The sequence below is a fragment of the Homarus americanus genome, unplaced genomic scaffold (genome assembly GCF_018991925.1).
Source record: "Homarus americanus isolate GMGI-L3 unplaced genomic scaffold, GMGI_Hamer_2.0 scaffold48735, whole genome shotgun sequence".
NCBI classification, from domain to species: domain Eukaryota; kingdom Metazoa; phylum Arthropoda; class Malacostraca; order Decapoda; family Nephropidae; genus Homarus; species Homarus americanus.
The window spans coordinates 7761-34901 of record NW_024711730.1 but is presented as its reverse complement, the minus strand read 5'-3'; the positions used below and the strand labels follow the sequence as shown (position 1 = coordinate 34901).

Below are 27141 nucleotides of genomic sequence, written 5' to 3'. Positions count from 1 at the left end.
AAGTCTAATAATAGCAAACGTTTCCTAACAACGTGTAATTACTGGTGCAGGATAAATACACCTGGCTTTTGGGTGTACATACATACATACATACATACATACATACATACATGTTTCAGTGCTGGAAATCATAAATCGAACTGAGGGATTAATAACTGATTTATTATTATTATTATTATTATTATTATTATTATTATTATTATTATTATTATTATTATTATCAGTATTATTAGTGTGTGTGTGTGTGCGTGTGTGTGTGTGTGCGTGTGATAGAGTACAGACAGGGTGAGTTTCTCCCCTCAGTAATTAACACTCCGCATCTGTCCACTCCTCGTCCTGCTCACCGTCAATAAAGGTGTATTGTAGGTAGTAAACAACTCCAGCGAACCACTTTATCGCGGCAGTAAAGTCAGGGTTGATAACACCTCTCTCTCTCTCTCTCTCTCTCTCTCTCTCTCTCCAATTCTTCTGTCAATTACAAAAACTCATTAACAGATTAGTGGAAAAGTTGAAGACTCTGTGTTTAGAGTTAATGCTGTAAAGACGAAAGCGATAAATCTTAAAATAAACAATTATGGTTGGCAGCAGAGACCTTAAACAAGTGGACAAGTTTGTGTTTCATGGTACAGTGTTTCATGGTACGGTGTTTCATGGTACAGTGTTTCATGGTACAGTGTTTCATGGTACTGTGTTTCATGGTACTGTGTTTCATGGTACTGTGTTTCATGGTACAGTGTTTCATGGTACAGTGTTTCATGGTACTGTGTTTCATGGTACTGTGTTTCATGGTACTGTGTTTCATGGTACTGTGTTTCATGGTACAGTGTTTCATGGTACTGTGTTTCATGGTACAGTGTTTCAAGGTACAGTGTTTCATGGTACTGTGTTTCATGGTACTGTGTTTCATGGTACTGTGTTTCATGGTACAGTGTTTCATGGTACTGTGTTTCATGGTACTGTGTTTCATGGTACTGTGTTTCATGGTACTGTGTTTCATGGTACAGTGTTTCATGGTACTGTGTTTCATGGTACAGTGTTTCAAGGTACAGTGTTTCAAGGTACAGTGTTTTAAGGTACAGTGTTTTCATGGTACAGTGTTTTTATGGCATAGTGTTTCATGGTACTTGTGTTTATGGTACAGTGTTTATGGCATGTGTTTCATGGTACAGTGTTTCATGGTACAGTGTTTCATGGTACAGTGTTTCAAGGTACAGTGTTTCATGGTACAGTGTTTCAAGGTACAGTGTTTCATGGTACAGTGTTTCAAGGTACAGTGTTTCATGGTACAGTGTTTCAAGGTACAGTGTTTCATAGTACAGTGTTTCATGGTACAGTGTTTCAAGGTACAGTGTTTCATGGTGCAGTGTTTCATGGTACAGTGTTTCATGGTACAGTGTTTCAAAGTACAGTGTTTCATGGTGCAGGGTTTCATGGTACAGTGTTTCATGGTACAGTGTTTCATGGTACAGTGTTTCATGGTACAGTGTTTCATGGTGCAGTGTTTCATGGTACAGTGTTTCATGGTACAGTGTTTCATGGCAGTGTTTCATGGTACAGTGTTTCAAGGTACAGTGTTTGGTGTTTCAAGGTACAGTGTTTCATGGTACTGTGCTCAATACAGTGTTTCATCATGTGGTACAGTGTTTCATGGTACAGTGTTTCATGGTACAGTGTTTCTGGTACAGTGTATGGTGCAGTGTTGGTACAGTGTTTCAAGTACAGTGTTTCATGGTACAGTGTTTCATGGTACAGTGTTTCAGTGTTTCATGGTACAGTGTTTCATGGTACAGTGTTTCATGGTACAGTGTTTCATGGTACAGTGTTTCATGGTACAGTGTTTCATGGTACAGTGTTTCAAGGTACAGTGTTTCATGGTGCAGTGTTTCATGGTACAGTGTTTCATGGTACAGTGTTTCAAGGTACAGTGTTTCATGGTGCAGTGTTTCATGGTACAGTGTTTCATGGTACAGTGTTTCATGGTACAGTGTTTCATGGTACAGTGTTTCATGGTGCAGTGTTTCATGGTACAGTGTTTCATGGTACAGTGTTTCATGGTACAGTTCTTCGTGGTATAATAAATACTCACTGCTATTTACCTGTGTTTCAAGGGATAGCTTAGTGGTGAGGCAGGAGTCTTTGTCGTATTTTGAGATGATCCCTCCCTCCCTCCTCCCCCTTCCTCTCTCCCTCTCTCCCTCTCTCCTCCCTCCCTCTCTCCCTCTCTCCCTCACCCTCCCCCACTCACCCTGGCTCGCACCCAGACAAGACTGAATGAAGCTTGCTCTAGTCAGTCCACTGTTGCCAGCTGTACTCATTAACAGAGACGACAAAATAAATGCGGTGCTCTGAAATGTTCCTTGAGTTAATGTACTGTAGATGTATTAGCAGTGTGAGTTAATGAATACTTTACCCCAGCACGCTCTTCTTATACAGTCACACTCCCACACCTACATATACGCACATACACATATACAGTACACACAAACATAGACATACATACATACATACATACATACATACATACATACATACATACATAAGCTCAAAAACAGTAAGGTGCCAACAGTTGACCTCAGATCTGATTTAATTTCTGGCTCAATGTTCCTGTAACCGGTACTGTATTATATGACGTGTTTAATACCGGTACTGTATTATATGACGTGTTTAATACCGGTACTGTATTATATGACGTGTTTAATACCGGTACTGTATTATATTACGTGTTTAATACCGGTACTGTATTTTATGACATGTTTAATACCGGTACTGTATTATATGACGTGTTTAATACCGGTACTGTATTTTATGACGTGTTTAATACCGGTACTGTATTATATTACGTGTTTAATACCGGTACTGTATTTTATGACGTGTTTAATACCGGTACTGTATTTTATGACGTGTTTAATACCGGTACTGTATTATATGACGTGTTTAATACCGGTATTGTATTATATGACGTGTTTAATACCGGTACTGTATTACATGACATGTTTGATACCGGTACTGTATAATATGACGTGTTTAATACCGGTACTGTATTATATGACGTGTTTAATACCGGTACTGTATTATATTACGTGTTTAATACCGGTACTGTATTATATTACGTGTTTAATACCGGTACTGTATTATATGACGTGTTTAATACCGGTACTGTATTATATGACGTGTTTAATACCGGTACTGTATTATATTACGTGTTTAATACCGGTATTGTATTATGTGAAGTGCTTAATACCGGTCTGGTTAGGTTAGGTTAGGTTAGGTTATGTTATTGTGTGTTAGAGTAGGTTCAGGTAAGGATAGGTAGGTTAGGGTAGGTCTAGGGCAGGTTACGGTAGATCAACCGGGGTAATAATACACTAGATTTAGTTCTGTCGAACAGAGAAAACCTCATTAATAATGTCGAGGTAGGGAACGAACTTGCTAACAGCGATCACAAAGAAATTAGATTCCAGTTAGAATTTCAGAGCAGAAGCAAGGAAAATTCCACTAAAGTCTCAAATTTCAGAAGGGCAAACTTTGATAGTTTGAAGAGGCAGCTGAGAGAAGGGGTAGTACGCTTGGGGGTGAATTACATGACCTCACATAAGGTGACCTCACACAATGTACCCACAGAGGTCGACCTCAACTTACCTGGAGACCTGATGGTTGAGGATGACCTGGTAACGGGATCTGAGGTTGACGAGTTCCTCAACAATTTAAATAATGAGTTACTTAATGCACAAAGGCAGAACATACCATACAGAAAACTCAGATCAGACAACAATGACTCCAAATGGATAAATAATTATTTAAAGAATATTATTGGACAAAGGAAGGCTATAGGTAGGAGAATAAATCGTGAAGTTTACCTCCGAGATTACTATAAGGTATTGGCCGATAGGGTAAGATCGAGTTAAGAAAAGCAAAGAGGAATAATGAACTGAAGGCAGCAAGGGAGGCGAAGTCAAACCACAAGGGATTCTATCAAATGTATCAAACTAAAACACGAGATAAGATTGGACCAATACAGTCAGATACCGGCGAGCCAACTGATAACGAAGGAGAAATGAGCAATAATCTGAATAAATATTTTTCAACAGTTTTTACCACCGAAAATGTAAACATGATACCCGAGGCACCGACTCTATACAGAGATAGTGAAGAATAAATTAAGCGAGATAGTAGTGACTAGTAACGATGTTAGTAAGCAAATAGACAAACTAAACCCTAATAAGTCACCGGGTCCCGATGAGATATACAGCCAGAGTATTAAAGGAATGTAAGGAAGAGTTTAGTATGCCCTTAGCAAAGTTGTTTAACATGTCCTTAAAAACGAGTGTAGTACCAGAATCCTGGAGGATAGCGAATGTAATACTGATTTTCAAAACGGGAGATAGATCACTATCCTCTAACTACCGTCCAATCAGTCTAACATCAATTGTAGGCAAATTACTGGATGCAATCATTTCAAACAGTATTTCGAAATCACATGGAGAAGCACAAGTTGATCAGTGATTCCCAACATGGCTTCACAAGCGGGCATTCATGTCTAACTGATCCATTAACATTCTTTTCATCTGTTTTCGAATCGGTGGACGAGGGGCACAATTATGATGTGGTATATCTCGAATTCTCGACCTTAGCAAAGTCTTCGACAGAGTCCCCCACGAAAGACTAATTAGAAAAGTGAAGGCTCATGGCATTAAAGGAAATATTCTAAAATTGATTAGGGTGTGGTTACAGGACAGGAAACAGCGAGTGAGCATTAACAGCACTAAATTCGATTGGAGCAACGTCACTAGTGGAGTTCCCCAAGGATCAGTACTTGGACCATTATTATTTATTATATACATAAACGACATAGATATCGGCGTAGACAGCAACATAAGTAAATTTGCTGGTGACACTAAAATAGGGCGTTTAATTAAATATGACGAGGACTCTGCAAAACTACAGGAAGATCTAAACAAATTTTTCGAATGGTCTGAAAAATGGCAGATGAGATTCAATGTGGACAAGTGTAAAGTACTCAGTATAGGAGATGTAAACAGGGAAACCAGATAACAAATGAACAACGATTTTATTGAGAAATCCGACTGTGAGAAGGATTTAGGAGTATTATAAGTATTAATCTTAAGACAAGTAAACAATGTGTATTTGCTCGAAACAAGGCTAATAAAGTACTTGGGTTCATACAAAGGAGTGTTAGTTACAAGACTAGCGAGGTCATCCTAAACTATATCTTGCACTTGTGAGACCCCACTTGGATTACGCAGTTCAATTCTGGTCACCGTATTCCAGAATGGATATAGAATCCTTGGAAAGAATTCAGAGGAGAATAACAAGGCTAATCCTGGGCATTAGGAACCTTGAGTACAGAGACAGGTTAAAGCATCTTAATTTGCACTCTCTCGAGAGACGTAGAGTGAGGGGCGATATGATAGAGGTGTATAAATGGAAGTCAGGGCTGAACAAATGGGACATTACAAAGGTACTCAAACTATCCAACCGGGAGCGAACTCGTAACAATGGTTTTAAATTAGACAAATTTAGATTTAGGCGTGAAATAGGTAAACGTTGGTTTGGAAATAGAGTAATGGACGAGTGGAACAAGTTACCAAATATCATCATTAACTCGAATACGCTGGATAGCTTCTCAAACATAGGTTGGATGGACATATGAGCAGCAGGGGTTAGGTGTAAATGGGACTGCTCAGTATGGGCCAATAGGCCCGCTGCAGCTTCCGCCATTCTTATGTTCTTGTGTTCTTTTGTACGATAGATTACCCTGACCTACAGCTTGGCTTAGGGAACATGCTACAGTTTATCGTTGTTCACTCCTGTGGTCAGCTCTCACCTTGATAGGGGAAGGTTTTATTGGTTCCCTGCCACTCCCTACCCCGTGTGTGTGTGTGTGTGTGTGTGTGTGTGTGTGTTCCAGTGCACAAACAGTATGCTCAGCCCTGTCCCTATAAAGCGATTTTTTCAGTCTAAGACGTAGTGTTGGAGTGTGTGGCCATATGTGTGGCCACACACCTTATATTTAGTTTTGTTCACATATGCCTGAGGGACATACTGCCATAGGTACTTATACTCCAACCTTAGTCTAGCGGTTACATCTTGTAATCTAGTGATCTTGTTACTTGTTCGCTTTCGTCGGATGGCTGGTTGTGGGGTTTGTTTTCCTCTTTTGGGGATAGGGTGGTAATGGCCTCTATAAATTTTGTTAGTAAGTAACGCGAGGCCAGGCAGGCGTTTAACGTGGTTCTCAGTTTCTCCATGGTCGGGTTGTTTATGTGGCTGAGAATCTCCTTGGAGATGCCCGAGTAGCCAGGTGTTTGAGATGGCTGTATTGAGTTCCTTCAAACGAGATTGCTTTAGTTATGAGGTTATCTCCATGCAGGTCCTCTCAATACCACAGAGAGTTTGTATGTGGCCCCGGAGTTCATTACGTGCTGAGCTCCTCCTGGGTACCGCCAGAACCTCTCCTCTCCCCGACTGTGATCCGGAAGATGGTCCTTCATAATACTCCTGAAGACGGGTTCTCTGCCTTGGTTGTCTTTTATTTGATTGTCTACGTGGTCTGTACCTTTCAGTCTCATGACCCGACGCCAGAGCTCCCCCGGGTCACAATGTGTGAGTTGTTCTACAGTGTCGACCAATTTGAAGTTTTTTAGTTCCAGAGATCTTTACTGTGTTTCCTCCCATATCCCCCTGTATGTGGCGTGTCGTGTGTCATGTCGTGTCGTGTCGTGTGTCGTGTCGTGTGTCATGTCGTGTCGTGTCGTGTGTCGTGTCGTGTCGTGTGTCATGTCGTGTCGTGTCGTGTCGTGTGTCGTGTCGTGTTGTGTCGTGTCGTGTTTGGGAGGGGCGGCCTCCTGGTAGACTGAGTTGATTTCTTCGCCTCTTGTGGTCACCGGCTGCTTGTCTGTGGTCTGTCTGTAGGTTAGTCATGTGTTCAACATAAAGTTTGGCTGTTGTCTTTTCGTTGAACAGTTGCCAGTTTCTGTGTTTGCTGATCCTTCTTGGTGGAGCTGTACCGTTATTGGTGGAGCTGTACCGTTATTGGTGGAGCTGTACCGTTATTGGTGGAGCTGTACCATTATTGGTGGAGCTGTACCGTTATTGGTGGAGCTGTACCGTTATTGGTGGAGCTGTACCGTTATTGGTGGAGCTGTACCGTTATTGGTGGAGCTGTACCGTTATTGGTGGGGCTGTACCGTTATTGGTGGGGCTGTACCGTTATTGGTGGAGCTGTACCATTATCAGAGATGGTCATGACTTTAGGCAGGTGGTCGCTGGAGGTCACAGGATCTTGTTCAACAAGATAGTTGTGGAATCATCTGCCGTGTGTGGCTCAGTTGCTGCTGTAGAACTTGGGGAAGTGTGGGACAATTATGTCAGCTATGAGGCCAGCGAGGCCTCGTCCAGCACTGTTGGTTGTCCTCTTACCATGTCTGGCGTCCAGGTCCCCGAGGATGATGGTTGGCTGCTGGTTTATCAGAGTTTGTTGACGTCAGCGTTAGGCAAGTGTCCCTGCGTGAGGTGAAACAATAAACAATTGGTCGTGTTGTGAAGTGAAGTTATCCGTTGTTGACTCTCTTTAGTGATGGTCACTCCGTCTTCCTTGAGTTCTTGCTGGTGAATCTCTATACGTTTCCTACTTTATTTATCACTCAGTCAGGTGTTCAGAGCGCCCATCAGTCGTGGTGGTGTGTGAACAGAACTGTCCTTAGAGGCTGTAAAGTGGGAGGTGTAATAATTATCATTCTCCAGTTGACTTATGTTCCCTGAGAGAACAGGTGCACACATCTTGGTCAACTGGCTGTGGGGGGGATTTGCATTGTTTGCTGTTGGGTTGTTTATCAGCCCATGTTCGAGCTGCCCTCTGAAATCATGTGCTACCGCTGGATCCTCCAGACGCTTAGTATTGAAACCTCTTCTGAAGGCATGCTGCCTTTTTCCGTTTTGAGGCAACGTGAAATGAGAGCTTGGATCCAACAAGCCGATGATCAGTGCCACAGTGGTCTGAGCCACGTATGGCACGGGTGATGAGGACATCTCGACTATCTCTTTCTCTGATAATGATGTAGTCAATGAGATGCCAGTGTTTGGATCGTGGGTGTTGCCACGAACCCTTGAACTTGTCGGCCTGCCTAAACAAGGTATTGGTGATAGTGAGGTTGTGTGCAGCACACTTACTGAGGAGGAGTAGGCCGTTGGGATTACACTTGCCTAGTCCATTTCTCCCTATGGTTCCCTGCCAAATGTCAGCATCTCTGCCAACTCTGGCATTGAAGTCACCAAGGAGCACAACCTTATCTTCTCTGAGGATAGAGGTTAGCACTCTGTCGAGGTCGCCATAAAAGGCCTCCTTGGTGTCATCCTCTACAACCAGTGTTGGGGCGTATGGACTGATGAAGAAGTCATGCCGTGAGTGATTCAGTGGGACTCGAAGCGTCATGAGGCGCTCGTTAATCCCAATAGGCATTTCAGTTAGTCTGTGTAGGATGCGTTGGCGGATGACAAAGCCAACTCCATAAATACGGTTTCTCTCTGCAGCAGGCTTACCCTTCCAAAAGGTGTAGCCAGACCCCCGTTCTGTGAGTTGGCCCTCATCTGGGAGCCGGAACTCACTGATGGCTGCTATGTCGATGTTATACCTAACCAGCTCTTTTGACACAAGGGCAGTTCTTCTTTCAGGACGCGCATTTGTGCCAGTATCCAGAAGTGATACATTACATGCAGTGACCAGAAGAGTTGTATGGTTTGTTTTTGTTTGGCTCTGTGATTTTGGTTGTGTTTTCGACCGCATAAGGATGACCTTACTGGGTGCGGTTGCCCAGTCAGGTTGGGTTTTTTAGGCAGGCTATGTTTAGGGCACCTTTTATAGCCCCCTCCCCATGTGGGGTGAGCAGAGTGGCTCCTCGAAAGGGCTGCTCAGTCGCACAGACAGGACCGGATTGCAGTGCTGCCTAGATCCCAGTGCATAAACGACCATCTTATCTTTGCCACCCATGTGCGGAGTTGTGACTAGAGACTCCCGGCAGTCATTTCTGCCTGTCCCCATCACCACTCGTCGGTAACCATAGGAATTTTGTGGGTATAAGGGTTTTGATGATGATGTGAGGTATGGTGAGCTGGGTGATGGCTGTGCGTGAGTTGATTTATGTGGTGAGGCAGGAGCGCAGGCTGCAACCACACATCTTGACTCTCCCTTTTCCTGATCCAGTGGCGCAAGTGTTGCAACGACTGGGGAGAGGGAGAGTCGCAATGGACTGCCAATAGCCCAGTTTGTTGGGTTTCACCTTAGTAGCCTGTCCATCAGGCAATGTCTTCGTCCGCCGGTGTAGTCGTTGGGTTTCCATGGTGGTCACCTTTTCCGCCTACACCGCCGTTGGGGTCTTGTTGGAGCTCTGTAAGCATGTCTGCCTGATGCGGGGCTCCACCACAGATTTTATGTTCGGGGTCTCTTCCCGTAGCCTTATACCTGCCAAGGTAAACCCGCAAGGCATCGGGGCGGTAGTTGGTAAACGCCAGTACAAGTCCACATGCCAGTGGGCCTATGCGCCGTCACTCTGGGGTCCACTGCTACCCGAGATCCCCTGCTGGTCTAGCCTGGGCCCACGAGACACCCAGTTACCGCGTGTTGCCACGAGGAGGCACAACAGGAGTCTTGATGGTGAGGAGGCTGTGTACTGGCAGGGGAACGCACACCCACACACAAACACACACACACACACACACACACAGTTGTTTAAGCGAAGTACTGTAATATATAATGACACCAACAATTGCCCCTTGAGGGAGGGAGATGTGACGTGGGTGAGGGAGGGAGGGAGGAGGTACTCTCGGCTCGTAGGGAGGGCCGGGCAGTAGTTAACTCAGCTCCCCTACGTACACAACTTGGACAGTATATATTATCCAGGTTAGCTAATAGTGGAAGTCTCTCTCTCTCTCTCTCTCTCTCTCTCTCTCTCTCTCTCTCTCTCTCTCTCAGCTGGCTTGGTACATTTCTAAAAAGTGCGCCAGGTGTTCCCACACCCTCAAAATTATGCCACCTCACTCCACCCAACTCCGCCTCCACCTACTCCACCTCACCCACCCTACTGCACCCCTCACTCCACCCTACTCCACCCCTCACACTCCACCTTACTCCACCCTCACTCCACCCTACTCCACCCTCAATCTTCCCTTTACTCCAATTTCTACCCACCCTACTCCACTCAATCTACCTTACTCCACTTCTACTCCACCCTACTCACCTCTACACTCCAATCTCACCACCATCCTCTACCCTCACTCCACCATCCTCTCAACTCCGCACCACCCTCTCTCAGACTCGTTCCACCCCCACTCCACCCCCACTCCACCCCCACTCCACCACTGTAAACGAGTGGATCTGGTGTTCCAATGATGAATATCTGGATCACCTGAGCATTAGCCTCCCAGCTTATTTCACCTGATGATTAAACACCATTACGCTATCTGCAGGGGGTAGGGTAGGGTAGGGTAGGGTAGGTTAGGTTAGGTTAGGTTAAGGTAGGGTAGGGTAGGTTACGGTAGGGTAGGTTACGGTAGGGTAGGTTAGGTTAGGTTAGGTTAGGGTAGGGTAGGTTAGGTTAGGGTATGTTAGGTTACGGTAGGGTAGGGTAGGAGTAGGGTAAGAGAGCCAAATTGGAATTGAGTTAGGGTAGGTTAGGTTAGGGTAGGTTAGGTTACGGTAGGTAGGGTAGGGTAGGTTAGGTTAGGTTTCTCTAGCACCATCGTGTATTTATAACCAGTACACTAATATACACTACATCAAGCCTCTTAATATGCTGCCGTCAGTGTTGTGATCAAACATTCTGTCTTCTTCGCCCCTCTAGTAGACTACCTCCCTTAAACCTTCACTACTGAGACACCACTTGTAGTATGTTATTCTGCTGACGACTTTATTCAGTAGAGAGGCGGACCCCGTACACCAGTAGACTCTCTTATGCTGAGCCAACCTTCAGTTGAATGTATCCGTTGAAGTGAAAACTGTCCAACAAAATGAAAATCTCGACTTTGGACACAATTTTGTCTCTTAAGTATGGAATGAGGAGGGATATATTAGGTGTCCCAGAAATATGTCCCTCCCTCCCTGCTCTCTACATCCCTCCCTCCAACTCACAGTGTCTCAGGGAACAGGCAGGGAGTGAGGCAGGCAGGGACATTTTTCTGTGACACCCTATATATAGTTCTGTGTGAACTATGAGTTACTACGTGATGCTGTAACCCAACTTGGTCCTATGGAAGAGTACCAAGACTCCTCCAGGACCAGGAAGTCCTGAAGAGCGAGTAACCTACAGACACGTCATAACAAGGAAGACTGGGCTGAAATTAATTTAAAATAGATGTTGCAGTCGTTTTTGGTACCCGGATTATAAGTGGTGGTAATCAATGTAGGTATATGGTTGGAGATTTCTCTAGAGACTTGTATTTCAAATCTTGCGACAGTGTAGAGACTTTCCAGCGCTAGTCCAGCAACATTTTGAATTAAGGTTTGGCAAGTTGGTACCTCCCGAACGGGGATACCTCACTGGCCAGAGCTGAGAGGACACAGTCTCTCCCACGGGAGCACATAACTATTGCTCCCCGTAATACCTGAGATCCCTAGCCCGAGAATTGCTGTTCGACGCCACAACTGCATCCAGCCCATACGTGCACGAACTGATCGTTATAAGAACAGCCCAGTCCCAACCATTGTAAAAATTATCAATAACTTGTAATAAACAATTATTCACTCCCAGTAAATACTACTTCTTGCACTGTCACTATGTTGAAATGAACTGTAGTTTGAGCTTTTCCCCCATCTAGTTATTATATATCTTATGTTATATATGTTATGTTACTTGTATATTATTTGAAAATCGAAACCCATTCCCCAATTGTGTAACTGTATATTTTCAGCCTTCCGGCTGCTATGCTCTTTCAATAGACCGTTAGTTATTATTATTATTACACACACACACACACACACACACACACACTTATCCTCAACTACTGTACCATCTAAGATATTCGGCTCCTATTATACAATGTTGTTGTTGAAGTAGCGTCTACACGAGAAGCTTCAAGGCCACAGTAGTACTTTAAATTGATTGTGTGAGTATAGCCAGGGCACCTTATACGATAACCTGAGCAGGAAGTCTGAACTCTCTCGGGGTCATGCATAGTAGCGTGCATCTGCCAAAGGACATTTTTAGCCACTTTAATAAATTAGAAGCGTATATCTACGTATGGATATTTTTAGCCACTTGGGATTTTCATACATTAGAAGCGTATGAGTGTATGTGGGGAAAATGTTTTGGGAAATAAATTTTTCCTCTGTGCTGCATACGCTCTGAGTACTTTACAAGCGCCTGGGGGTGGTCCGGAGGCCTCAGACGCCTGCCAGGTATGTTGATTGCTCCCTTTACCGCCTCAGTCTCGACTGGACACAAACAAAATTCATATATATATATATATATATATATATATATATATATATATATATATATATATATATATATATATATATATATATATATATATATAAATTATGGTTTTCTGTGCTGTTAATGTCTCCAATGTTTAGATAAGGTCATTTTATTGTGATAACGCTCATGTTAGTGATTTTTTTTTTGGGGGAAATTTATTGGAAGAAGTTTATCATTTATTTCTTATTTTGTATGTTACATTTGTTCTTATGTCCCATCTACCACGACAATTACGGACAAGAGTCAACATTTCTTATGAGTGGAAAGCAAAGCGCTATTCGCGGCCCCAAAATACGTCGTATATACAGTATATTTATTTTTTATATACTTAAAAAAAATCAAACTTTCTAGATAAACTACTTAGGATCAGTTATGGATAATTTTAGGGGGAAAATATTTATATAATTTATTCGGGAACATTATGGTAGCAGTTTCATCTTTCTGCCACCTGTAGAACGGATCTTATAGGTAAATGATATACAATTTTTCGCTCGCTGTAAAATTTTTCACGGGCAGCCGAATGACTAGACGATGGGAGGAGGTGTTAAGGATGTGGATGGGAGGGAGGAAAACGGGTAGGAAGGAGGAGGGAGGGTGGGAGCCGGAAGTATCACATCTTGGTACTGTTTATGCTGAACTGCTATGGGTACACCACTGAGGTTCAAGGGCAGGTTAGGTTAGGTTAGGGTAGGGTAGGTTAGAGTAGGTTAGGTTAGGTCTTGTTACCATGGTGACTGTGTCCTTGTTACCATGGTGAGTTTGTCCTTGCTACCATGGTGAGTGTGTCCTTGTTACCATGGTGACTGTGTCCTTGTTACCATGGTGACTGTGTCATTGTTACCATGGTGTGAGTGTCCTTGTTACCATGGTGACTGTGTCCTTGTTACCATGGTGACTGTGTCCTTGTTACCATGGTGACTGTGTCCTTGTTACCATGGTGACTGTGTCTTTGTTACCATGGTGACTGTGTCCTTGTTACCATGGTGACTGTGTCCTTTATTGTCTCATGGTGACCGTGTCCTTGTTACCATGGTGACTGTGTCCTTGTTACCATGGTGACTGTGTCTTTGTTACCATGGTGATTGTCCTTGTTACCATGGTGACTGTGTCTTGTTACCATGGTGATTGTGTCCTTGTTACCACATGGTGACTGTGTCTTTGTTACCATGGTGATTGTGTCCTGTTACCGTGGTGACTGTGTCCTTGTTGTCATGGTGACCGTGTCCTTGTTACCATGGTGACTGTGTCCTTGTTACCATGGTGACTGTGTCTTTGTTACCATGGTGATTGTGTCCTTGTTACCATGGTGACTGTGTCCTTGTTACCATGGTGACTGTGTCTTTGTTACCATGGTGATTGTGTCCTTGTTACCATGGTGACTGTGTCCTTGTTACCATGGTGACTGTGTCCTTGTTACCATGGTGACTGTGTCCTTGTTACCATGGTGACTGTGTCCTTGTTACCATGGTGACTGTGTCCCTGTTACCATGGTGACTGGTCCTTGTTACCATGGTGACTGTGTCCTTGTTACCATGGTGACTGTGTCTTTACCATGGTGATTGTGTCCTTGTTACCGTGGTGACTGTGTCCTTATTGTCATGGTGACTGTGTCCTTGTTACCATGGTGATTGTGTCCTTGTTACCATGGTGATTGTGTCCTTGTTACCATGGTGACTGTGTCCCTTGTTGTCATGGTGACTGTGTCCTTGTTACCATGGTGAGTGTGTCTTTACCATGGTGACTGTGTCCTTGTTACCATGGTGATTGTGTCCTTGTTACCATGGTGACTGTGTCCTTGTTACCATGGTGAGTGTCTTTGTTACCATGGTGACTGTGTCCTTGTTACCATGGTGATTGTGTCCTTGTTACCATGGTGACTGTGTCCTTGTTACCATGGTGAGTGTGTCTTTGTTACCATGGTGATTGTGTCCTTGTTACCATGGTGACTGTGTCCTTGTTACCATGGTGACTGTGTCCTTGTTACCATGGTGACTGTGTCCTTGTTACCATGGTGACTGTGTCTTTGTTACCATGGTGACTGTGTCCTGTTGTCATGGTGACTGTGTCCTTGTTACCATGGTGACTGTGTCCTTGTTGTCATGGTGACTGTGTCCGTTACCATGGTGACTGTGTCCTTGTTACCATGGTGACTGTGTCCTTGTTGTCATGGTGACTGTGTCCTTGTTACCATGGTGACTGTGTCCTTGTTGTCATGGTGACTGTGTCCTTGTTACCATGGTGACTGTGTCCTTGTTACCATGGTGACTGTGTCCTTGTTGTCATGGTGACTGTGTCCTTGTTACCATGGTGACTGTGTCCTTGTTACCATGGTGACTGTGTCCTTGTTACCATGGTGACTGTGTCCCTTGTTACCATGGTGACTGTGTCCCTGTTACCATGGTGACTGTGTCCTTGTTACCTTGGGGAGGTAAGGGCTAGGTGGGGAGCCAAAGGCTGCGTGGGGAGGTAAGGGCTAGGTGGGGAGCTAAAGGCTACGTGGGGAGCTAAGGGCTGGGTGGGAGGTGGGGGCTGGGTGGGGGAGCTAAGGGCTGGGTGGGAGGTAAGGGCTGGGGTGGGGAGCTAAGGGCTAGGTGGGGGAGGTAAGGGCTAGGTGGGGATCTAAGGGCTAGGTGGGGAGCTAAGGGCTAGGTGGGGAGGTAAGGGCTAGGTGGGGAGTAGGGCCTGGTAAACAGAAAGCCTTACCTGGAGGAGAAGTCACACTGCATGTACCTCTCTGATATGAGTGATGAAGGCCGATTTCTCCCCCAGCTACTGACGCTGAATAGTGAGGAGGAGAGAGAGAGGGAAGAAGGGAGGAAGAGGGAGAGAGAGGGAAGAAGGGAGGAAGGGAGGGAGGAAGGAGGGAAGGAGAGAGGAAATGAGGGAGGTCTTAGGTAAACACACATCGTTAATGTTCGAGCGACATTAAAACTGTGCCATAGCATTTAAGACCGGGCAAAGAAACTAGGTGACGTGTGACTCCCGATATGGTGTAGTAAACTACAGATATATATAATATTAAACATACTACTTTAATTGTTCTTTGTGTAGGATGGTGGGGTAGTGTAGGATGGTGAGTAGTATGGGATGGTGGGTAATATGGGATGGTGGGGTAGTGGGATGGTGGGGGTGGTGTAGGATGGTGGAGTAGTATGGGATGGTGGGGTAGTGTAGGATGGTGGGGAGTAGTGTAGGATGGTGGAGTAGTGGGATGGTGGGGTGAGTGTGGGATGGTGGGGTGGTGTGGGATGGTGGAGTGGTGTGGGATGGTGGAGTGGTGTGGGATGGTGGAGTGGTGTGGGATGGTGGGGTGGTGTGGGATGGTGGAGTGAGTGTGGGATGGTGGGGTGGTGTGTAGGATGGTGGGGTGGTGTGGGATGGTGGAGTGGTATGGGATGGTGGGGGTAGTGTAGGATGGTGGAGTGGTATGGGATGGTGGGGTGGTGTGGGATGGTGGAGTGGTATGGGATGGTGGAGTAGTGTAGGATGGTGGGGTAGTGTGGGATGGTGGGGTAGTGTAGGATGGTGGGTAGTGTAGGATGGTGGAGTAGTGTAGGATGGTGGATGAGTGTAGGATGGTGGGGTGGTGTAGGATGGTGGGGTAGTGTGGGATGGTGGAGTAGTGTAGGATGGTGGGAGTAGTGTAGGATGGTGGGGTGAGTGTAGGATGGTGGGGTAGTGTAGGATGGTGGGTGGTGTAGGATGGTGGGGTGTGTGGGATGGTGGGAGTAGTGTGGGATGGTGGAGTAGTGTGGGATGGTGGAGTAGTGTAGGATGGTGGGGAGTGGGATGGTGATAGTGTGATGGTGGGGTAGTGTAGATGGTGGGGTAGTGTGATGGTGGGGGAGTGAGGATGGTGGGAGGTGAGGATGGTGGGTAGGGTGTGGTGATGGTGGTGTGTGATGGTGATAGGGGTGATGGTGGGCAGTGTAGGATGGTGGAGTGTAGATGGTGGGGTGTAGGATGGTGGGGTAGGTAGATGGTGGAGTAGTGTAGGATGGTGGGGCAGTGTAGGATGGTGGGTAGTGTAGGATGGTGGAGTAGTGGTAGATTGGTGAGAGGTAGGATGGTGGGAGTAGTGTAGATGGTGGGGAGTGTAGGATGGTGGAGTAGATGGAGGAGTGGGGCAGGAGGATGGTGGGGAGTGTAGGATGGTGAGAGCATGAGGTGTAGACGGTGGAGCAGTGTAGAGGTGGGGGTAGTGTAGAGGTGGGGAGTGGATGGGAGGTGTGGGGAGTGTAGGATTGGGGGTAGGATGGTGGGGTAGTGTAGATGGTGGAGAGTGTAGGATGGTGGGGTAGTGTAGATGGTGGGGTAGTGTAGATGGTGGAGTAGGCAGATGGTGGGTAGTGTGGAGATGGTGGGAGATGGTGGAGCAGTGTGTGGGTAGATGGGGTGTGGATGGTGAGAGTGTGATGGTGGGGGTAGTGTAGGATGGTGGGGTAGTGTGGGATGGTGGGTAGTGTAGGATGGTGAGTAGTGTAGGGATGGTGGGGTAGTGTAGGATGGTGGGTAGTGTAGGATGGTGGGGTGGGTAGGATGGTGGAGTAGTGTAGGATGGTGGGGTAGTGTAGGATGGTGGGGTAGTGTAGGATGGTGGAGTAGTGTAGATGGTGGAGAGTGTAGATGGTGGGAGGCAGGATGGTGGAGTAGTGTAGGTGGTGAGGAGTGTAGGATGGTGGAGTAGTGTGGATGGTGGGGAGGTAGGATGGTGGGTAGTAGATGGTGGGGTAGTGTGAGGATGGTGGTAGTGTGGGATGGTGGAGTAGTGTAGGATGGTGGGGTAGTGAGGATGGTGGAGTAGTGTAGGATGGTGGGGTAGTGTAGGATGGTGAGTAGTGTAGGATGGTGGGTAGTGTAGGATGGTGGGTAGTGTAGATGGTGGCAGTGTAGATGTGAGTAGTGGGTGGTGGAGAGTGTAGGATGGTGGGGTAGTGTAGGATGGTGGAGGAAAGGTAGGAGGTGGAGGGTAGGATGGTGGGGCAGTGGTGATGGTGAGTAGTGTAGGAGGGATGGTGTGTGCAGATTGGTGGAGTAGTGTGATGGGGCAGTGTGGGATGGTGGGCAGTGTAGGATGGTAGTAGTGTAGGATGGTGGGTAGTGTAGACAGGGGTAGTGGGGATTGTGGTGTAGTGCGGATGGGGTAGTGTAGGATGGTGGGGCAGTGTAGGATGGTGGGAGAGTGTAGGATGGTGGGCAGTGTAGGATGGTGGGGTAGTGTAGGATGGTGGGCAGTGTAGGATGGTGGGGCAGTGTGGTAGGAGGGATGGTAAGTAGTGGAGGATGGTAGGAGGGGAGATGGTGGGTGAAGTGAGATGGTGGGGCAGTGTAGATGGTGGGGTAGGGCAGTGATGGTGGGGTGAGTGTAGGATGGTGGTAGTGAGTGGGGCAGTAGGATGGTGGGATAGTGTGGATGGTGGGGTAGTGTAGGATGGTGGGGTAGTGTAGATGGTGGAGTAGTGTGATCAGGGGTAGTGTAGGGATGGTGGGTAGTGTAGGATGGTGTAGTGAGTGGCAGTGCAGGATGGTGGGGTAGTGGGATGGTGGAGAGGTGTAGATGGTGGGGCAGTGTAGATGGTGGGGGGTAGTGTAGGATGGTGGGGCAGTGCAGGATGGTGGCAGTGCAGGATGGTGGAGCAGTGTGGGATGGTGGGCAGTGTAGTGATGGTGGGCAGTGCAGGATGGGCAGTGCAGGATGGTGGAGTAGGCAGGATGGTGATGGTGCAGGATGGTGGAGTAGTGTAGGATGGGGGCAGTGGAGATGGTGGGTAGTGTAGGATGTGGGGTAGTGGTAGGATGGTGGGGTAGTGTAGGATGGTGGAGTAGTGTAGGATGGTGGGGGTAGTAGGATGGTGGAGTAGTGTAGATGGTGGGGTAGTGTAGATGGTGGGGTAGTGTAGGATGGTGGGTAGTGTGTAGGGATGGTGGGAGGATGGTGGGTAGTGTGGGATGGTGCGGCGGTGTAGGATGGTGGGGTAGTAGGATGGTGGGGTAGTGCGTGGATGGTGGGGTAGTGTAGTGGATGGTGGGTAGTGTGGATGGTGTGGGTGAGGTGGGGTAGTAGGATGGTGGATAGTGTAGATGGTGGGGGTGCAGGATGTGGGGTAGGGCGGTGATGCAGGGCGGTGGGAGGGCAGTGGGATGGTGGGGTAGTGTGATGGTGTGGAGAGGCAGGATGGTGGGCAGTGGTGATGGTGGGCAGTGTGATGGTGGGGTAGGTGTAGGATGGTGGAGTAGTGTGGGATGGTGGGTGAAAGTGCAGGATGGTGTGGGGTAGGTAGGATGGTGGGGTAGTAGGATGGTGGGCAGTGGGATGGTGGGGTAGTGAGGTGGGGTAGTGTAGGATGGTGGGTAGTAGATGGTGGGTAGTGTAGGATGGTGGGGTAGGTAGGATGGTGGGGTAGTGTTGATGGGGGGTAGTGTAGGATGGTGGGTAGTGTAGGATGGTGGAGTGGTGTAGATGGTGGGGTAGCAGTAGGATGGTGGGGTAGTGTAGGATGGTGGGGTAGTGTAGGATGGTGGGAGTAGGAGATGGTGGGGGTAGTGTAGGATGGTGGGGTAGTGTAGGATGGTGGGGTAGTGTAGGGATGGTGGGGGCAGGTGTAGATGGTGAGTAGTGCAGGATGGTGGAGAGTGTAGATGGTGGGGCAGTGTAGGATGGTGGGGCAGTGTGGGATGGTGAGCAGGGGAGATGGTGTGGGGGGGGATGGTGGGGTAGTGTAGATGGTGGGTAGTGTAGATGGTGGGGTAGTGTAGATGGTGGGGTGCAGGATGGTGGAGTAGTGTAGGATGGGGTAGTGTAGGATGGTGATAGTGTAGGATGGTGGGTGGAGTGTAGGATGGTGAGTGTAGGTGATGGTGAGGAGGCAGTGTAGGATGGTGCAGTGTAGGATGGTGAGCAGTGTAGGATGGTGGGTGCGTAGGATGGTGGGGTAGTGTAGGATGGTGGATAGTGCAGGATGGTGGGCAGTGTGATGGTGGGGGCAGTGCAGGATGGTGGAGCAGTGTAGGATGGTGGGGCAGTGTAGGGTGGTGGGGCAGGTAGGTGGTGGAGCAGTGAGGACGGTGGGGTAGTGGTGATTGTGGGGTAGTGTAGATGGTGAGTGGCGTGGGGTGGGCAGAGATTTGCGGGCAGTGCAGACGGTGGGGCAGTGCAGATGGTGGTGGTGAGGTGGAGCAGTGTAGATGGTGGGTAGTGTAGATGGTGGGGTAGTGTGATGGTGTGGAGTAGGTAGATGGTGGGAGGTAGATGGTGGGAGTAGTGTAGGATGGTGGGGTAGTGTAGGATGGTGGGGTAGTGTAGGGATGGTGGGAGTAGTGTAGGATGGTGGGGTAGTGTGGTGGTGGGGTAGTGTAGGATGGTGGAGTGGCAGGGGATGGTGGGGTAGTGCAGGATGGTGGGGTAGTGTAGGATGGTGGAGTAGTGTAGGTGGTGGGTAGTGTAGGATGGTGGGTAGTGTAGGATGGTGGGGTAGTGTAGATGGTGGAGTAGTGCAGATGGTGTAGGATGGTGGGGCAGTGTAGGATGGTGGAGAGTGTAGATGGTGTAGTGTAGGGTGGTGGAAGTGGATGGTGGGTAGTGTAGGATGGTGGAGCAGTGTAGATGGTGAGTAGTGTGGGATGTGGGGTAGTGTAGGATGGTAGCAGCGGGATGGTGGGGGCAGTAGGATGCAGGGGCAGTGGATGGTGGGGCAGTGTGGTGAGTGCAGGAGCAGTGTAGTGGCTTGTGGGGTGCGAGGATGGTGGAAGTAGTGTGGATGGTGGGGGCAGTGAGGATGGTGGGGAAAGTGTGAGATTATGGGCAGTGTAGGATTGGTGGAGTAGTGTAGGATGGTGGAGTAGTGCAGGATGGTGGGGTGGGATGGTGGGCAGGGTAGGATGGTGTGCAGTGTAGGATGGTAGAAGTGTAGGATGGTGGGGTAGTGCAGGATGCAGGGGTAGTGACAGTGTGCAGGATGGTGGAGCAGTGCAGGATGGTGGGTAGGCTAGGATGGTGGAGCAGTGTAGGATGGTGGAGAGTGTAGGATGGTGGTGAAAGTAGGATGGTGGGGTAGTGCAGGATGGTGGAGAAAGTGCAGGATGGTGGAGTAGTGTAGGATGGTGGGGCAGTGTGGGATGGTGAGCAGTGAGGATGGTGGGGCAGTGTAGGATGGTGTGAGGATGCGGAGCAGTGTAGGGATGGGGAGCAGTGTAGGATGGTGGGGCAGTGTAGGATGGTGGAGCAGTGTAGGATGGTGGGGAAAGTGCAGGATGCAGGAGAAGTGTAGGATGGTGAATAGTGTAGGATGGTGGAGAGTGCAGGATGGTGGGCAGTGCGGATGGGGAGCTGTGTGGATGGTGGGTAGTGTAGGTGGTGGGGGTAGTGTAGGATGGTGGGGTAGTGTAGGTGGTGGGGTAGTGGTAGGGTGGTGGAGTAGTGCAGGATGGGAGGTGGATAGTGTAGGATGGTGGATATGTGATGGTGAGAAAGTGAGGATGGTGGGGTAGTGTAGGATGGTGGGCAGTGTAGGATGGTGGGGCAGTGTAGGATGGTGGGCAGTGTAGGATGGTGGGAGGCAGTAGGATGGTGGGGTAGTGTAGGATGGTGGAGAGTGAAGGCAGGGTAGTGTGGTGGGGTGCAGGATGGGGCAGTGTGGATGGTGTGGGCAGTGTAGGATGGTGGATAGTGCAGGATGGTGGGCAGTGTGGGATGGTGGGCAGTGTAGGATGGTGGGGCAGTGTAGGATGGCGGGGTATGCAGGATGGTGGGCAGTGTATGATGGTGGGTAGTGTAGGATGGTGGGCAGTGTAGGATGGTGATAGTGCAGGATGGTGGGCAGTGCAGGATGGTGGGCAGTGTACGGTGGGGCAGTGTAGATGGTGGGTAGTGTAGGATGGTGGGCAGTGTAGGATGGTGGAGCAGTGCAGGATGGTGGGGCAGTGCAGGGGATGGGCAGCAGGATGGTGGGGCAGTGTAGGATGCAGGAGGAAGTGCAGGATGGTGGGGTGAAGTGTAGGATGGTGGGGCAGTGTAGGATGCTGCAGGAGTATGAGTGCAGGATGGTAGTGTGGGACGGTGGGGTAGTGTAGACGGTGGGGCAGTGCAGGATGGTGATGTAGATGGTGAAGCAGTGTGGATGCGGGCAGTGAGGATGGTGATATGCAGGACGGTGGGGCAGTGCAGGATGGAGGAATAGCGGATGGTGGGCAGTGCAGGATGGTGGGCAGTGTAGGATGGTGGAGCAGTGTAGGATGGTGGGGTAGTGTAGGATGGTGGGTAGTGTGATGGTGGAGAAAGGGGTAGGATGGTGAGCAGTGTAGGATGGTGGAGAGTGCAGGATGGTGTGGGCAGTGTAGGATGGTGGAGCAGTGCAGGATGGTGAGCAGTGTAGGATGGTGTTGCAGGATGGTGGGGAGGCAGGATGGTGGAGCAGTGCAGGATGGTGGAGTAGTGCAGGATTTATGGTGGCATGGTGGGGCAGTGCAGGATGGTGGGGTATAATGGTGGAGTAGTGTAGGATGGTGGGGTAGTGTAATGGTGGATAAGTGTAGGATGGTGGGGTAGTGTAGGATGGTGGGGAGTGTAGGTGGTGAGAGTGTGGATGGTGGGGCAGTGTAGGGTGGTGGCAGTGTAGGATGGTGGGAGTGTAGGAGGTGGGGTAGTGTAGGGGTGGTGAGCAGTGTAGGATGGTGGAGTAGTGTAGGATGTGGAGAAGTAGGATGGTGATAGTGAGGATGGTGGGGTAGTGCAGGATGGTGGCAGTGTAGGATGGTGGGGCAGTGTAGGATGGTGGGGTAGTGTGATGGTGGGTAGTGTAGGATGGTGGGGTAGTGGATGGTGGAGTAGTGAGGATGGTGAGCAGGAGTGATGGGATAGTGTAGGATGGTGGGTAGTGTAGGGTGGTGGAGTAGTGCAGGATGCAGGAGAGTGTAGATGGTGGTAGGGTATTGTGGTGTAGGGTGGGGGTAGGTGCAGGGTGGTGGAGTAGTGGATGGAGAGAGGATGGTGGAGTATGAAGGGTGGAGCAGTGTAGGATGGTGGGGGTAGTGTAGGATGGTGGAGGCGGGATGGTGAGTAGTGTAGGATGGTGGAGGTAGGGATGGTGGGGTAGTGTAGGATGGTGGAGTAGTGTAGGGGATGGTGGATAGTGTAGATGGTGGGTAAGTGTAGGATGGTGGAGTGTATTGAGAGTAGGATGGTGTAGTCTCAGATGGGGATACATAGAGGAAGCAAGGCACAAATGTATAATAACCACCCAGCCCCAGTTCACCCAGCCCCAGTTCACCCACCCAGCCCCCAGTTCACCCAGCCCAGTTCACCCCCAGTTCCCAGCCCCCCAGCCCCCCAGTTCACCCAGCCCCCAGTTCACCCAGCCCCCAGTTCACCCAGCCCCCAGTTCACCCCCACCCAGCCCCCCAGTTCACCCAGCCCCCCAGTTCACCCAGCCCCAGTTCACCCACCCAGCCCCAGTTCACCCACCCAGCCCCCAGTCACCCAGCCCCCCAGTTCACCCACCCAGCCCCCAGTTCACCCCCCAGCCCCCAGCCCCCAGTTCACCCACCCAGCCCCCAGTTCACCCAGCCCCCAGTTCACCGCACCCAGCCCCCAGTTCACCCACTCCAGCCCCAGTTCACCTCAGCCCCCCAGTTCACACTCCAGCCCCCAGGTTCACCCACCCAGCTCCCCAGTTCACCCACCCAGCCCCCCCAGTTCACCCACCCAGCCCCCCAGTTCACTCCAGCCCCCCAGTTCACACCCAGCCCCAGTTCACTCCACCCAGCCTCTGTTCACCTTACACCCAGCCTGCTCACCCACCCAGCCCCCCAGTTCACTCCACCCAGCCCTATTCCATCCTAGAGGATATTCTTGTCGACGAGGGACTTTGGCGGGTGTCTATTTTATCTTGTTTTTGTTTAGTTTACTTTGGTTTTTCCGCTTGTTTGCCTCCTACCTTTCAGCTGAGTCGACTCTCACTCTGAAGGCATTGTTGTGATGCACTGTGTAAGGTGACGGGCCATATGAGAACATTGTCAGTTGTGTGTGTGTGTTACAATATGATATGTCGATGTCACAACACTCTGTCGATGTCACAACACTACCCGACGTCACTACACTACCTGACACGTCACTACACTACCAATATGTCACAACACTACCGACACGTCACTAGACCACTAACATGTCACAACACTACCCAACATGTCACTACACTACCATGTCACAACACTACCTCGACATGTCACCATATCATTGTCACACCACCCGACACACCACTACCTGTCAACACTATATGTCACTAACTACCGGATGTCAACACTACCGACATGTCACTACACTAACTAACATGTCACAACACTACTTCGACACCGCCACTACCCAACATGTCACTGCCTGTTGCAATGGGTTGTGGTATGTTGCAATGGGTTGTGGTGTTGCAATGGGTTGTGTTGTGTTGTAATGGGTTGGTTGTTGTAATGGGTTGTGTTGTGTTATAATGGGTTGTATTGTGTTGTAATTGGTTGCGTGTTGTAATGGGTTGTGTTGTGTTGTAATGGGTTGGGTTGTGTTATAATGTTATGTTGTAATGGGTTGTGTTGTTTTGTAAATGGGTTGTGGTTGTAAATGGCTGTGCTATGTTGTAATGGGTTGTGTTGTGTTGTAATAGGTTGTGTTGGGTTGTAATGAGTTGTGTTGTTGTAATGGGTCAGGCTGTGTTATAACGGGTTGTGCAGGGTAATGGGTCATGTTGTTTTGTAATGGCTGTGTTGTTGTCATGGGTCAGGCCGGGTTGTAATGGGCTGTGTTGGTTTTGTAATGGGTTGTGTTGTGTTATAATAGGCTGTGTTGTGTTGTAATGGGTTGTGTTGTGTTGTAATGGGTTGTGTTGTGTTGTAATGTTTTGTGTGGTTTTGTAATGGGTTGGTTGTAATGGGTAGGTTGTAATGGGTTGTGTTGTGCTGTAATGGGTTGGGTTGTGTTATAATAGGTTGTGTTGTAATGGGTTGTGTTGTGTTAGTAGGTTGTGCTAGGTTGTAATGGGTTCTGTTGTGTTATAATAATGTTATGTTGTGTTGTAATGGTTTTATGTTGTGTTGTAATGGGTTGTGTTGTTATATAAGTTAGGCTGTAATGGGTTGGTGTTTTGTAATGGGTTGTGTTGTTGTAATGGGTTGGGTCAGCTGTAATGGTTGTGTTCGTGTAATGGGTTGTGTTGTGCTGTAATAGGTTGTGTTGTTGTAATGGGTTGTTGTTGTAATGGGTTGTGTTGTTGTAATGGGTTGTGTTGTCCTGTAATGGGTTGTGTTCGTGTAATGGGTTGTGTTGTGCTATAATAGGTTGTGTTGTGTTGTAATAGGTTGTGTTGTTGTAATGGGTTGTGTTGTGTTGTAATAAGGAACACTTTACAACGCTCTCCTCCTTACGGAGCTCCCAACAAATAAGGAACACTTTGCACTCTATTGATTAGCGAATTGGTCTTTACTTGACTATTCATATGGAATAGACTTGGCCTCACCTCATGCACTTACAAGAAGCGTGGAGTAGACTCGGCCTCACACACTCCACGGTCATGTGGAGTAGACTCTGCTCACACTCTCACAATTAGGGCCATGTGGGAGTAGACCACCTCACCCAAAGGCCATGTGGGAGACTCGGCCTCACACACCACAAGAAGGCCATGTGGGAGACTCGACCACACGCTCACAAGACAGCCAGTGGAATAAGACTCTGACCTTACTACACAGCCATGGAATAGACTCGACCTCACACTCTTACTAGAAGGCCAGTTAATTGGTTGAAGGGAAATGTGCTAAGGATTTTCTCTTTATTATCAAACTGTTGTCTGAACGAACTATTCCTTTATACTGACCAAAGTCTATGGATAAAACCGTGTTAATACTAGTTCCTTGTAGTGTTAAACTGTTGGTAATAGTGAGGATGTTATAAAGCGGAAATTTTACGAAATAAACCGTTCACAATTTTTCTCTCTCTTTTCCTTGCCAGGTTGAGTTCTTGTTGAGCCTCAGGTGATCTCGACGCGGGCCTTGTAGTACCCGACGTCACCATGGAGATATTGACACTAGCGGGCGCGAGACCACCACACGAGGACGTACCCATGGACCTCACCACCAGTAGTCGCCGTCAGCTAGTACTTCACCACTCCTCTTGGTCACATCTCAGGGAAGACTCCAAGCACCGGATGGAAACTGTCCTACAGCCCATCACCAAGCTGCCTGCAGACGCCATGATGGTGCGCTCCTCTCAGACATCTGCCAGTCGGTATATCCCACACCAAAGAAAAGACATTGTCACGCGCTTTCTTCCCCGCCCTTCATCCGCTAACTCTCCGCCCTCCTCCACAGCCTGGGATGTCTCCTGTTTATTTACGTCAGAAGTGGGGTGTAAGAGAGCAAGACTGGAGTCACCAAAACCATCTGATTTGGTCTGTGATTTAGATGTCCGGCCACCGTCCGCAGAGGACAAGAATACCACTACCACTACCGTCATCACCAGCAGCAGCAGCGGCGGAAGCGACAAGCGGCAAGGGTTGGGGGCGGGGCCGGCCAGGGGTAATGGTGATGTAGTGGAGGCCGGAGAAGGCGTAAGTCAGTCAGTCATGAGGCCGCGACAGAGGCAACGCTCGCCACACGCGGGAACCTCCTCGGTCGGGAGTCCTGCCGGGATAGGAACCAGTGACAGTGATATCGTGCCGGGTAGCTGCTCCACTCACCGCCTCCCTGCAGCTACAGACCTCGACCGCCGCCCAAGGTCTGCTTCCTCCGGCCGCTCTCAAGGACACTGAGGCCCTGCTTGCAGCGGTCCAGCAGTCCCAAATGCTCTACTACACGTACTGCTCTCAGCTGATCCAGAACCTGAGGGCAGCCAGCTGGAGCAGCAACAACAGAAGCGTCTCCACCACCATACCCGACTGGATTAAGGAGGCCGAGGTGGAGAAAAACATCCACCTCGAGGACAACAAGTCCTACGAGTACGAGGAGGACACTGAGGACGACTTGAACGTGGCAGATGAAGACCGACTAACTGAACTAAACTCCATCCTCCGGGCGAGACTAAACTCCCAGGTAATGTGGAGCCTGCGTATGGTGACTCTGGCGTGTGGTGGACTCTTGTGTTAACTATCATGTGTATGTTGACTGTCATGTGTATGGTGACTGCCTTGTGTTAACTGTCATGTGTATGGTCACTGTAATGTGTATGGTCACTGTCATGTGTTGTATGGTGACTGTCATGTGTACGGTGACTGACATGTGTTGAATGGTGACTGTCATGTGTTGAATGGTGACTGTCATGTGTTGTATGGTGACTGTCATGTGTTAACTGTCAGGTAATGACGAAAATTACGGTGTTATTTATTGAGACTTTAGCAAAGCGTTTGACAGAGTCGCATTAGAGGCCGAGAAAGTTAGGGTGCACGAGGGGAAAGTTTTATATTGATAAAAGCATGACTCACCGTTAAAACACAGAGGTTCAGCGTAGATGGCGTTAAATATGTGTGAGGCTGTGTAACCAGTGGGGTTCCCCAGGGCCGCACCTTGTTCATAATCTACATAAACGATCTAGATACTGGGATCAGCAGTGACATAAGCAAGTTTGTGGATGACACCAAAATAGGGCGGCAGATTAATTCAGGCAGGATGCAAATGCACTACA

General features: G+C 48.5%; 1 protein-coding gene across 1 annotated transcript in view; it reads left to right on the top strand.

The window, feature by feature from the left end:
• LOC121858778 overlaps nt 1-26547 on the top strand; it is a 32376-nt gene extending 5829 nt beyond the window's left edge. Inside the window, exon 2 of the mRNA XM_042355415.1 lies at nt 25474-26547. Coding sequence (XP_042211349.1) covers nt 25535-26272 — 738 coding nt within the window. The 5' untranslated portion in view covers nt 25474-25534 and the 3' untranslated portion in view covers nt 26273-26547. The remainder of the gene's footprint in view (nt 1-25473) is intronic.
• The last annotated feature ends 594 nt before the right edge of the window (nt 26548-27141 follow it).